At 34.8% G+C, this 13,577-nt stretch overlaps 1 protein-coding gene across 1 annotated transcript; it reads left to right on the top strand.

Moving 5' to 3' along the window:
* The first annotated feature begins 10,522 nt into the window (after nt 1-10,522).
* LOC115977913 (EG45-like domain containing protein 2) lies at nt 10,523-11,567 on the top strand. The gene is made up of 3 exons (XM_031099944.1): nt 10,523-10,638; nt 10,996-11,275; nt 11,370-11,567. The coding sequence occupies exons 1-3, from the start codon at nt 10,542-10,544 to the stop codon at nt 11,374-11,376; spliced, it is 384 nt and encodes a 127-aa protein (XP_030955804.1). The 5' UTR covers nt 10,523-10,541; the 3' UTR covers nt 11,377-11,567.
* The last annotated feature ends 2,010 nt before the right edge of the window (nt 11,568-13,577 follow it).

The following is a 13,577-nucleotide window of genomic DNA, read 5'->3' as shown; positions in this document are numbered from 1 at the left end:
TCCTCTATCTCATTATTTCAATTCTCTTCTCTCTCTTCCTTCTTTGTTTCTCCATCTGCTCTCTCCTTCTCTCTTTTTTTTTTTTTGGTGCTATGATCAGTGCTTAAAGGAAGATCGCCAGTATTTGGGTTGGAGATCGCTAGTGTTTGGGTCGGAGATTGGTGATGGGTTTGGTGGAGATTGGCATGGGTTACGGAGATCGATGATGGTTTTGTCACCCCTAGAAACCAACAAGACCATGGGTTTGGCCATGGTTGAGATGAGAGAGAGAATCCGAGATAGCAGAGACAGGGAGTGAGACAGATTTGGTTGTGGAGGGTTACAAATCTTGTTGGCTTCTTCTATTTGATTAAAGGGTTTGTTCACTATGACTTGAAGCTTCAGAATATCCTCATGTTTGACAATGGGAAAATCAAAATCATCGATTTTGGACTTGCAAAAAAAGAAAAGCAAAAAGAGAGTAATAAATCACCGACAAAATTAGTTAATCACAATAAGTACAAATCGCCGGCAGATATTTTGGCTTACTGAGTCATGGTTGTAGTGAGAATATTTTTATATTATTTTTATTTTACTTTTTATTATTTTAATGTGTAGTATGCTAAAATAGAATTTTGGGATTTTAGGTGTGTTGTAAAATAGTATAGTATAATTGATAAAGTAACTTTTTGAAATAGTAAAATAGGATAGAGTAGCATTTCCTGATACTAATGCTAAGCATGTCATCTTAAAAAATAAAACCTAGCTAGCTAGAAAGTGGTAGAGCATTTGAATATAAAAGTGTTCTTACGTGTTCCATCTAAAAAGTGGCAGTATCATTACTTTTTGTGATTTAATTAATAATTACTAAAAGAACGATAGAATCCACAACTAATACCTTATTAAATTTTTAGGCGGCTCTTGACTCTTGAGGTTGTAGATACTCTAGAGGGGTTGTTCGGTAGAGCAGTTTGAGATGAGATTTTTGTAGTTTTTTTTTATAATTTTTTGAAATTTGTGTGGGTGAAAAAGTGTGTAAAGTGGTTTAAATTGTAAAAATATGAGTTTGAGTTAGCATAACAATCTATTTTTTGGCGATTCTAGTTTTTTTTTTTTCCTATCAAACACTGAAAAATGTGAAAAGTTATTTTTACTAAAAGTTTTTTAACGAAACAAACAGAGTTTTTGATCATTTTGCAACTTAAGGGAAAAATCATAATTTTGACTGTATGATCTTTTAATGCATCATTTTTAAATCTTGAAGTTGTAAGTTGTAACTATCAAAATGATATATCGAGCACACACAAATCCGGCTTGCGGATCAAAAGTTATAATTGGATAAAGTTTTGATGGTTAACTTGCAATTTTCAGTGAATCAAGGTTAAACACGTGATTATCACTAATCAATTATAATTGGTATGTAAAAAGATTAAAAATAATTGATTGCATGGCATAAATTGATAGGACTTTCATGAAAATCATTGTAAGAATGCATGCATGCAATAAACTTTAAGAGTGTGAGATAATTATAAAGTCCATGAGATTAACAAAACTATAAATTATATCTAATTAATTATGTGTTTAAAAGTGAATAATATTCTACAAAATGAATTTGGACTTTAAAAGAGCATTAGCATCTAGACTTCTAAATAATATCCCATTTTACACTCTTAAAAGCTAATTTATCTATTATACAATACCATTTTACAATACATCCAACATTCCAAATTTTATTTTAACATACAACACATTAAAATAATATAAATTATACAATAAAATAATTTAAAATTATCTATCTCTCTTCTATCTCTAATTTCTGTCACTTTCTATCACTGCCTCATTCTCTCAACCATACCGCCACCAATGACAAAGGCAACACCACACCAAAACCCATTATTTAACCATCACCAACCCAGCCAATTAAAAAAAAAAAAAAAAAACCAACCAAGAACAAAGCAGCAAACCCACCATCACAACAAACCCACCGTGACCCAAGAACCAAGTAGCAAGCCCACTGTGAGCCAATACCCAAATAAAACCCAAAAACCACCTACCACCACCATCATCACCGTGAACAAACCCAAAACCCCCCAGCAACAGAAACTAAAACAAATTGCAGGAAACAAGCCACCATCGCAAACCCATAGTGAAACCCACCCCCACCACCACAACAACCCTCTACCACTACCTTGAACTTGACCCACAGCAAAAATCCACTGCCACAACAGCTAACCCAATGTGAAACCCACCCCTACCACCATAGCAACCCCCCACCACCACCACCACCACCACATCAGTCACAAACCTAGCCACACCTACACCTACACTCATCAAACCCACCATTGCCACAGCCACCCAACACCACCACACAATAAAACCCACAACCTAATTAAATGATCCACAAAACCCCAACCTATTACCACCACCACCTCTGTCAACCAAATGACCCACAAAACCCCCAGCAATCGAAAATCAAACAAACCCCTAGTAACAAGCCTATTTACACCTTTAACCACTGATTCAAGCCCACCACGCCTTCACCTTTTGTCCTCAAAGCTGCCAGCACCTACTAGAGAGAGATTTTTGTTTGGCCAAGAGAGAGAAGCAACAGAGGTCAAGAGAGAGAACTAAAGCAACGGAGGAGAGAGAGAGAGAGAGAGAGAGAGAGAGAGAGAGAGAGAGAGAGAGAGAAAGAGAGACAGATAGAAAGAGAGATTTGAATAAATTATAAGAATTTATGTTTAGAGCACATGAACAGTGAGTTCTAGAAGTAAGAGATCATTGTAGGAGAGTTGTAAAATTTTTTAGGTTTAGAGCATCCACACTAGATGTCAAATATTTGGCACCCCAAACACCAAAAAACCCCCTTTATCAGATGTTCTAAATCTCATAATTTTTGCCACATATGAACAGTACCGTTGCATTTTGCAATGGTATGGATGAGAATGCTAAAAAAAAGAAAGTTTTTTCTTCATTCTCTCTCATCCTTCTTGACTTTCTTTCTTCTCTCTCTTTCTTTTTCTTTTTTCTTTCTCCGCCACTCCATCTCTGTTAGTGCCCATCCTCTTTTCTCCTTCCTCTCATCCCACTTTGAGCCACTTTATCACTTCTCCGGATCCTGCTCTCTCTCCTCCTTCTCTGTCTAATCGCCCTCTCTCTAGTGAAGGATGGGTTCCGATCTGGGTATATTCTGGCGTGGGCTCTATGTGTGGGTCAGGTGACGGTGTGGGTCGTGGGTATGGTGGCGTGGTGGGTCGCGGTGAGGTGGGTCGTTGTGAGGTGGGTCGTGGCAACCTGGGTTGTGGCGAGGTGGGTCATAGACTCACGGCAGAGGTGAGTGGGTTTTGATTGGTTTGTGGTTTTGTGGTTACTTGGTGGCTGGATCGGTGATGGTTATTGTTGGTGTTTGTCTGTTTGAAACGGTGGCTAGATCGGTGAAGGTTGTTGTTGGTGTTTGTTTGATGAAATGATGAATCGATGGCTGTGTTCGTCTGTTTGAATTGGTGGCTATTTGTTTATTTGAATTGGTGCTGAATCAGTGGTGGTTTGGCATTTAGGTGGTGGTTGTGCTTGATGATTGGTTTTTTTTTTTTCCCCTGTTTTGTTGGTGGTTTCTACCTTGCTGGGATGTGTGTGATGGTGGGGTGGTGGTGGTTGCTACCTTGCTGGGCATGCGTAGTGGCGAAGTGGTGGTTGTGCTGGTGGTGGCTGGTCGGTGTTGTTGTGGCAGTGGTTGATGTGTCGTTGTTGTTATTGATGGTGATGACAAGGAGGAGATAATATATTATTTTAATGTGTAGTAAATATTATTTTAATGTATAAAATTGAATGATAGAATATCTGATAAATGAGATATTGTAAAATAATGTGATAAAATAATAAAGTAGGCTTTTGGTGTAGTAAAATGATATATTTTTTTTGCAACATCTGTTGTGGGTGCTCTTATAAGCCCGAGTAAAGGTGAGTCTTAGTGTTTGTGGGTTATAAAATAACAATTTGGGGGGGGGGGGGGGGGGTGGGTTTACAACCCCTAATGCTAATGCTTTATGAGGATAAAATTTAGGATTAAAGTAAAAAAATTAGTTTAAATACTCATCTACAAGGGAAAAATATTTGTCAAAACTTGAATTAACAATAGAGGCGAAAACTGGGTCCAAGTGCCGAATCAGCACTTGGATGAGGGCGCCGAGTGCCTATTGGCACTTAGAGGCCGAATTCAAAGCCCAAGTTCCCGCCAAATTTGTTTTTCATGCAATTTTTTTTTTTAATTCCAACTTATATTGCACAGTCCTAACTCTTCCCCAAGGCCTTCTATTCCTTCTATAAATTGAGGAGACCCCTTTATTCACAAAGCACATTGAAATCCTTTGAAAGTTCTTGGAGAAAGCCACAAAGGTGGTTGCTAATCATTTCAATCAATTCATGAGCTTCTCAATAGTAACCAAATCAAAGATTGCTTCCTAATTCGATGATTTGCTACCACTCTGCCCAAAATTTTGAAGAACACGAAGAGCAAGAAAACTAAAAAAACAAAAGGAGGTTTTATCCAATCTAATCCAATGAGGTGCAGTCCATCCAAGATACAGTCCAAGGAGGTGCCACCCATCCCATCCAATAGCCTTGATCTAAATTAAGGAATCAAATCAACTCAAAGTGCTACCTAAATTCTAAGCTTGAAGGAAGAACATGTTGCACACAATTTAAGCCTCAAGAATGTTCAAAGCCACCCTTGAAATCCAATATCGCATGAGGGTATAAACTTATAACCGAGTAGTTTAGATCCTAGAAATTTAGATCTATGATATACTATGTTGTTTGTGATTGATGATAGGGGATGAACCTTCGAACATGCTAGATTTACCTAGGGTATATGAAATAAACTCACATGCTTAAAACTCTCTCTCTCTTCCAAAAACCCTAATCATTCTATTTGTTTTCACACAATAACAAGCTATTTTCTTATTTCTTTGACATGTTTGGATGTTTTGATTGCATGACATGAATCCATGGCTGCTGCATTCTTGAAGATCGGTCCATCGGACAAGGTGAATGTTCTTACTTTGTAACTTGACTTCTGATCTTAGATCAATGGTTCATAGATCTAGCTTTATCCATGTAATTTTCATGTTTTAGAATGTAGGTGAAAATACTATTTTGGTCTTTACATTTTAGGGTCACGGTTAATTTGGTCCTTATATTTTAGTAGCGGTCACTGTTATTTTCAACTTGCAATTAATTTGGTTCTTACCGTTAACCCATTAACGGAAAATGCCTATGTGGTAAAACAATTTACATTGTTGGCGCACACATAATTATAATAACAATATAAAATCATGTAATTAACATTAAAAAAGCCACCTAAACATATTAATGAAAAATAAAAAGCCATGTCAAATTGAAAAAAAAATTCTGAAAAAATTAATTGAAAGAAATTAAAAAAAAAAAAAATCTAAATATCTATTTGTATTCTCGCACTTTCTTAGCTGCTGAACACATTACCCAGAAAACAACAAAATAATCTGAAACTAGACACTAATCAAACATTCACACCGTTATCAAAATCATACACAGATCCAAACAAGAAGCATATATTTTTCTTTGTCATATATATAGAAGAAGCTAATTGAGCATTTATTAGCAAGCATTTATTAGCAAAATCAACTAACAATGGCTGATGGGTACATTCAGCTAGAATAATATAGATTATTAATACAATCTTCTTCTTCTTCAACGCCTTAGCCCTCCTCACAACACAGCAGCCGCATATAGTCCTCTCTACTATTGTTTTGGCTGATCTGATGCAAACGGAGCCAGGATGTGTTGGGTGCTACTGTGATCTGATGGTGGTGGTTGTCGTGGTAGCATGGTGGTGGTGACAGCGGCGTTTTGAGTTAGAACAGCGGGATTCCCATGTGGGCAAAGTGTGAACTAGAGAAAAACAATTTTTGTTATCCTATTGTCTTCAGTCTATTGTTTTTAGTGTGTGTGCACAGTGCAAATCACAGATATATTGTTGTGTTTCTTGCTGGGCAATGGTACTTAAGAAAGTGGAAGAATACCAAAGAAAATAAAAGAAATTAAGGATTTTTAAAAATTCATTTTCTTTAATTTTTTCTTTCAATTAATTTTTTCATATATTTTATAAAAAAACATAAATACATTTTTAATCTCTACATTTTGATTTTTTTTATTTTTATTTTGGTTTTTACATTTTTATTTTATAATTTTTAGTCTCTAAACTAATTAATACGTGATATTTAAGTCCTTACTATCACCTAATTAACATAAAAAATTGATGTGACTAACGACTCATTAAAATAATAATTAAAAAAAAATCTATTTTAACATTAAAAAATATCATATTAGCATTTAAATTAAAAATAATAATTTATTAATTTTAACTAAATAAAAAAATTTAAAAACAAAAAATCACATGAATTGAGATGTAAGAGTGCCTTAAAATTTAAGACCAATAAGATCACAAATCCAGATTTAAGAATAAGAACATTTTCCTTAATTTGACATTTTCTCTTTTTTTTTTTTTTTTTCTTAGAAAAGAAACACAAGATTAAGCAAGAGCACAACCACAAACACAAATGCAGACAAATCCAGTAAGAATACAGACACAAACCCATCAATCCATCTTCAGCAAAACCAGCAACAACCCAATTCGCTTACCTCCATCTACACAAACTCCTAGTACAAACAAGCTCAAATGAAGAAAACCCAATAACTAAACCCAAATCCTAAACCAAAGGTATGAGTAATCAATTCTAGTGGAAGCAAAATCGAAATGCTGAAGTGTTGAACCAGAGAAACCAAACACAAAACCCAACCCAAACTAGATCCGAAACCGCCAAATCATAGATTTGAACAACCAAACTCGAATCCCAGATCCGAAACCCATCAGCAAAACCTAACAATCTGAAACCTCCAAACCTAGACCTCCATTGAACAGTGACCTCCACCACAGCTCTCAAGGTCCCTCCCTTCTCTCACCACATTCGCCACGTGGCAGACCGAGACGTCTCGCATCGAAAAATCTTCGAGATCGGACCGATCAAATTCGACTCCACCACCGAGCTTCACTGTCACTAGCCCTGCGTCGCGCTGTCGCCGGCCATACCGCCGTTAGCAACTGATCACAGCATCTCTCCAACCCAGATCAAGTCAATCTCAGCCTCTTTCTATCTCAAACCCAGATCAAACCCATGACACCCGACTTCACAAACCTCACCACCAAAGGCTTCGTCATTTCAGTAATGGATTTAAAGAGAGTGCCCACCTTCAGTCAGCCCGTAGAGAGAGAGCTTGAGAGATTCCAATTGTTATTTTGGGTAAATTTGGGTTTGTAATGAGCATGAGAGATTCTAATTATGTAAGGACTTTGGGTTTGTTGAAGGTGTTTTAAATTTTTGAAGGTTGGAGGGATTGACGGGTTAGAAGTTTCTGGGTTCTTCATATTCTTCCCAAAAAAAAAAGAGAAGAAACAAAATTAATTTAATTCTTTTCTTTTCTTTTTTAAAAAATAAGAAGGTTATAATTTTTTTTTATTTTATCCGACGTGGCTTTTTTTATATATAAATTAGTGTGAACTAAAAGGGCGGCAAGCTCATGTGGCATGAGGGATAAGTACTAGATGGATTTTTAATAATATTTTAAATTCTGCTGTCAGTCACGTCAGTTTTTTCTGTTAGTTGGGTGACGATAAGGATTTAAATGTCACGCGTTAATTAGTTTAGAGACTAAAAGTGGTAAAATAAAAATATAAGGACCAAAATAGAAAAAAGCCAAAATGTAAGGACTAAAAGTGCATTTACGCCTTATAAAAATTGATATGGTTTTTTTTTTCTTCATTAAAATGCTTAGGTGGCTCTTTTAATGTTTAATTATATGATTTTATATTATTATTATAGCTATTGTGTGCCAACAACACAAACTATTTTGCCACGTAGGTATTTTCTGTTAGTGAGTTAACGGTAGAGACCAAGTTAATTGTAAGTTGAAAATAGCAGATATTAAATTGACTACTACAAAAATGTAGGGATTAAATTGACTGTGACCCCAAAATGTAAGGAGTAAAATAGTATTTGCGCCTAGAATGTAACTAGGAATCAAACTCATGTATAATCTTAGACTGTATTTAGGACCAATGCAATGTATTTCTTTTTATCTTTCTATCAAATGTAAATTTTCAATTCAATTAATAAAAGGTCTAATTTATTTTTCATTGTGGGTTTCTTATTATTATTATTTTTTCTTTAATTAAAATAAGTGGCAACTTCAAATGTAAAACCCTGCATTTAGGGGGAACGGTAGCATTATTCTAATTACCATTTTGAGACAATAACGCGATTTCACTCATTCACATGGATTTGGCCAATGAAACCTTTAGTGGGCTGAGGTTGTAGTCTCTCACAAACTCCTAAGGAATAAATTTAAGTATGTCCTTATACAATCAAAAAATCAATTAAATAAAATTTATTTAATATTAACAAAACCAATATTAATTTCATATAGTGAATCAAATATCATCATTCAAACATAAAAATTAAAAACAAAAATGATGCTCACTGTGTCAGCAAGACAAACTCCTAATTTTGTGATGTGTTCAGTTTAAACCTCTTTACTTGGTATTAAAAAAAAAAAAAAAAAATCTCTTTACTTGGTTTCAAAAAAAAAAAAAAAAAGAAGAAGAAGAAGAAGAAAGAAAAGGAAATGCATGGAACAAGTAAAGTTGTAATCTAATTTTTGGTGTTAAGAGAGATATAGATTATTTAGTGTGTAGTCATGTGGGAGATTAGGTGACTAATTTTGACAATCTACCATTTAGGATATTGATTTACAAAAATTAAAGTCTCAAGTTGTTAGGGGAAGTTGATCATGCTACACATTTACAATATTTTTGTTAAACAATTTGTGATTTCAATTTTGTTGAGTTTCTATTGATTTAATATTTTAGAGACCTTGCAAGAGATAGGAAAAATAGTGTATAAATAATTTTTTTTAAACAAATAAATAAGGATTATATTAAAAGAAAGGAGAGGGAGAGGACCCATGTCCATCTCTAAATAATGGGTAAGAGAACCAATTAAGAAAAGAAGAAATGACTACAGGCCCATCCCATTTACAAAAGAAGCCTAATAAGCTAAGTTGTGAGCAAATTAATTAAGGTCATTGAATACAAAGCATAATTTCTAAGTAAAATGGGGATTTTTAAGAAGAAGTAAAACCATCGCACACCCTTAGTGTAATGGTCATTCTACAAATATAAGTGTTTGTCGGGTGTGGGGGGTAAGGACTGAAGTTTAAGTCTTTAAGAGAGAGCTTCACACACATATATGTTAGGAAAAATTCTTTATAACTGTGAATAAATTTCAGCAAGCATAGCAGAAGCACAACCATACAAGAACACAAAGATTTATGTGGAAACCCTTTCTCCTTGAAGGGAAAAATCACGGGAAAAATTCTGAATAATTTCACTATATTAAGTAGAGATTACAACACTTAGAGATACAATTTGAATAAAGAAAAACTCTCTTTTTCTTTTCACTCACAGTTCTCTTCTTCACTGTGTATTTTCTCTTACCCTCTCTATTTTTCTCTTCTCTTTTGCTTGCTCTCACTCATGCAGGTCTTCAAGACTGCACCAGTCCTCACACTTTGGAACTTCACTTCTTCTCTTCACTTTTTCAAATGGCCGAATGGCCTCTCCTTTTATTTCTTCATCTTTTCCTTCTTTTCTCCCTTTCATACTCTCCACATCAAGTCACAATAAATACAAGCTAACTTATCTTGACTTTGTTTCAACCAATTTCTTTTCTTCAGCTCTCCTTTAGTCGAATGACCCTTGCCTTTTGCCTTTTCTTTTCTTTCTTCCTTCCAACGTGTCTCACAGGTTTAACATCACATATTCATTTATGTGGCTTGACTTTTGTACATCCCTTCATAAATGCTGTTGAAATTTTGTACATAATTAGAGAGGAAAAGATGAACCCAATTCTTCTCTTTCGAACAAGCTTCTCCAGCAAATTCAATTTGCTTTGCTGACTTCTTGCCAATTTTTCAATAAGCTTATTTAATAAGCTAAGATAAAGTGTGAGCTAGACCATGATGCAGTGCACCCAACAATCTACACTTAAATTAAGGTGGAATAAAAATTCTATCTAAGAAAAAAAAGGTAAAAAGAAAAGAAAGAAAAAAAGAAAAAGAAGTAAAGGGCAATAGGGCGTAACTTTCAATAGAAAATTTGGGATAATGGAAGAATGGTACTGCAGATCTGTCAATCACAGATTTTAAATCTCCTTCAAATTAAACAAATGAGACATTATGATGAGTGGCCAATTTTACAGCTAAGAGGGCAATGATTCACTACTTCAATATAATTCTTTTTAGAAAGCAATTATTATCAGTATATTTTGAACAAAAGAGGGTGGGGTCTATTTATAAAGGTACATGGAAAATTATTTAATTAATTGTAAGATCCCAGCTATATAAATTTGACACGAAGCAAATGTATTGTAGAGCAAAACTTATTTGATGTTTTCCTTTGCTAATTATATATGAGGCACTTGGTGATCATGGCAATTGTGTTTGGCTTAATAAGCCGAGTTCTTGGGGACATATGCACAGCTGCTTCTTATGGTCCTCCATATATGCGTAAGTATACTACGCAGTTTTTGCTCATATATATATTTTTCATATAATATAATTCGATAGTTGCAATAACAAGAGAGAGACTTCAATTTTGGTTCACTCATAAAGAAGAGCAAATAAAGCCACTAATAAGTTACTAGGCTCTTGATGCTCCATACATCGATCTCAAGTAGTACATAATGGGAAAAGATTTTAGAACTTAAAATTTTTTTTCTTTTTGGTAACTCGCAGGGATAAACTTTTAGGAGTATTGAATAGGCAATACTTTTTGCATTTCCTTTAGGTCAAAGCATGCGCGTAATGCCTAGTTTGCTTTGTAGTACAGCTAATTAAAATGCTCATTAGAATATCTTAATACAGCTACAAGGTGCAACGGAAATCAACAAGAGCAGTTCCCTCCGGGAAATCTTTTTGTGGCAGTGAGTGAGGGATTGTGGGATAATGGTGCTGCTTGTGGGAGGCGTTATAGGCTGAGGTGCTTAAGTGGAAATAACAAACCATGTAAGGACGGTACCATTGATGTTAAGGTGGTGGATTACTGCCCACAATCGCCGTGCCCTTCTACCCTCCTCATGTCGAGTAATGCTTTTGCAGCCATCTCACACTCTCCGAAAGCAAAAATTAATGTCGAATATATCCAGTAAGTATGTTGTTCCTCTTCTTCTCGTTCGTCTTGTCCTTCTTCTTGTTACTTATTCTGTTTTATCTATGAACTTATTCTGAATCACATGCAGGATATAACATTTTTATGGACCAAAACTCCTCTGCGTTTCATATCGTTAGAATGATTGAATCAACATATAGTTTGCTCGAAATTCTGAAAGGAGTATATGTGTGGAATTAATGTAACTTCGGATGTTAGAGAATGATTGTTGCTTGATTGTGTTGTTAACCGTCTATATCAATGTTATGAATTTAATATTGTGATTTAAAGATAAATAAAGGGGATTAGACTGTTTATTTTTTTTAAAAATTCAGATTTAAGCTCTTTTGTAAATAAATGAATATTTTGGGGATTTGAGATATTTAATGAAGCTTCTAGGAAGCTCCACTCCCACCTACTACCCCCTACCTACATGATAGATCAAGAATGTATTGACCTTTTTGGTAAATTAAGCAATTAATTAGTCAAGTTAATTGATTAGATTCAATTACATGCAATAAGTATGGTAGCACAAACAAATCACCAAATAAACTAAACGCAACAGAAATTAAATTTGACATGGGTGATTTGTTTACGAATGGGGAAAATCACCAAGATAAAAATCCCACCAGGTGAATTTAAGGTCACTACTCCCGAGAATCCACTATAATCAAAGCAAGCGGTTACAAGTAAAGGAATCTCAGTACCTTATACCAACCTACATTTGAACCCTTAACCCAATACATAATTGGACTTGTAATGTAATGACAATCTCTCTTTTTCAATGCACGGCTCCCAGTACGTAACTAACCAATCGATGCACGGATCCAAGCATGTGACTAATACACCAACTTGAGAAGGATGTTGGCCGCAAAGTTCTTTAGTTTATCCACACGATGAAAATCAAGAAGTTTCTTGATTACAAAACCCTACAATGTACAAACGCAGTAGCTTCTTCAAGAGAAAGATGAATTAAGGCATATGTCTCCAGTCACAATATGCTTGCATAAAACTTTTGCATCAAGTTTCATCAAATGAGATGGTCTTTAAAATAATCCTTATATATGTCTAGTGTTGTAAAAAAAAAAAACCCTATATAAATACAAATGGATATGTGTGAAATCAGATTTGAAAAACTGATTTTTGTAATTCTCGATAAATACAGCTGTCGAGCTTCACATTTTATATCTCGATAGATACATCTGTCGAGATATCTGTCAAGTTTTAAAGAACAACACTTCTTCACTTAATTCTTGGACATATTTGCATGGTTTCAATACTTGAACTTAAATTCTTGTTCCTTGAAGTATTAAACACATCCTAGATCAACCAAATTACAAGTAAAGTGCGTTTTGTCAAAGGGTTAGCCAATTTTAAATGATATATGTTCTAAACATGTTCCACATATGTCCTAACAATCTCTCTCTTTGGCAACCGTGACAAAACCACAACAAACAAATAAAATATGAGAGAAGTCATAAATTACTCAACTCATATTCATTTGTTGAATACAATAAAATCTATCCTAACACAAACTCTTAAAAAACTTTGCAAGAAGAGAGTTCATGGCATGGAAGACCTTGACAACCTACATTTTTGAAACACTTTAAACAAAACTCATAACGTTATCTTAGTGTGAAACAGATATAAAAGATTGCATACAATAAATAAGAAGCATGTGCATAAAGAGAGAAAAGAAACAACACATGAAGAGATAGGTGAAAAAATGTAATAACAACCTCATCAAATATATATATCAAATAAATATAAGGTTTGCTACCACTAAGTAGTCACAAGACCGATGTACAAAAATAATGTATCTAAAAGAGAAAGAAGAGAAAAGATATAAAAAGTCCTCACTACATCACTTTAAAAAAAAAAAAAAAAAAAAAAAAAACACTCCCCCTAACAAAAATCTCCTATACTAACTCTCCCTTTGAGTACATGACTACTCTCATACCCAAAATCACACCCTCTTTTTGTCACAAATGACAAAGGGCAAGTCACTGAAGCAGTCATCTCCTTGTCACCGGAAGAAAAAGCATCCTCATCCTTATCATCATCATCACCATCGAAGTCACCATCATTGTCCTCGTCCTCAAATGCCTCGGGAGAAGGAGAAGGATACTCTATGAAGCCACCAAGGCGAGCCTGTCGTTGTGTAATACGACTGACACATGTGTTCACCTAACATAACTCATCACTGAGAGTGTCAAGGCGAGCATCCATGCACTAAAGCTGCGCCATGACCGCTTCAAGGGTCACACCACTCGCGGAAGAAAAAGGAGCGGAAGAGACT

This window comes from Quercus lobata, chromosome 2, assembly GCF_001633185.2.
Source record: "Quercus lobata isolate SW786 chromosome 2, ValleyOak3.0 Primary Assembly, whole genome shotgun sequence".
Lineage (NCBI taxonomy): Eukaryota > Viridiplantae > Streptophyta > Magnoliopsida > Fagales > Fagaceae > Quercus > Quercus lobata.
This window is presented reverse-complemented; position numbering and strand designations above follow the sequence as displayed.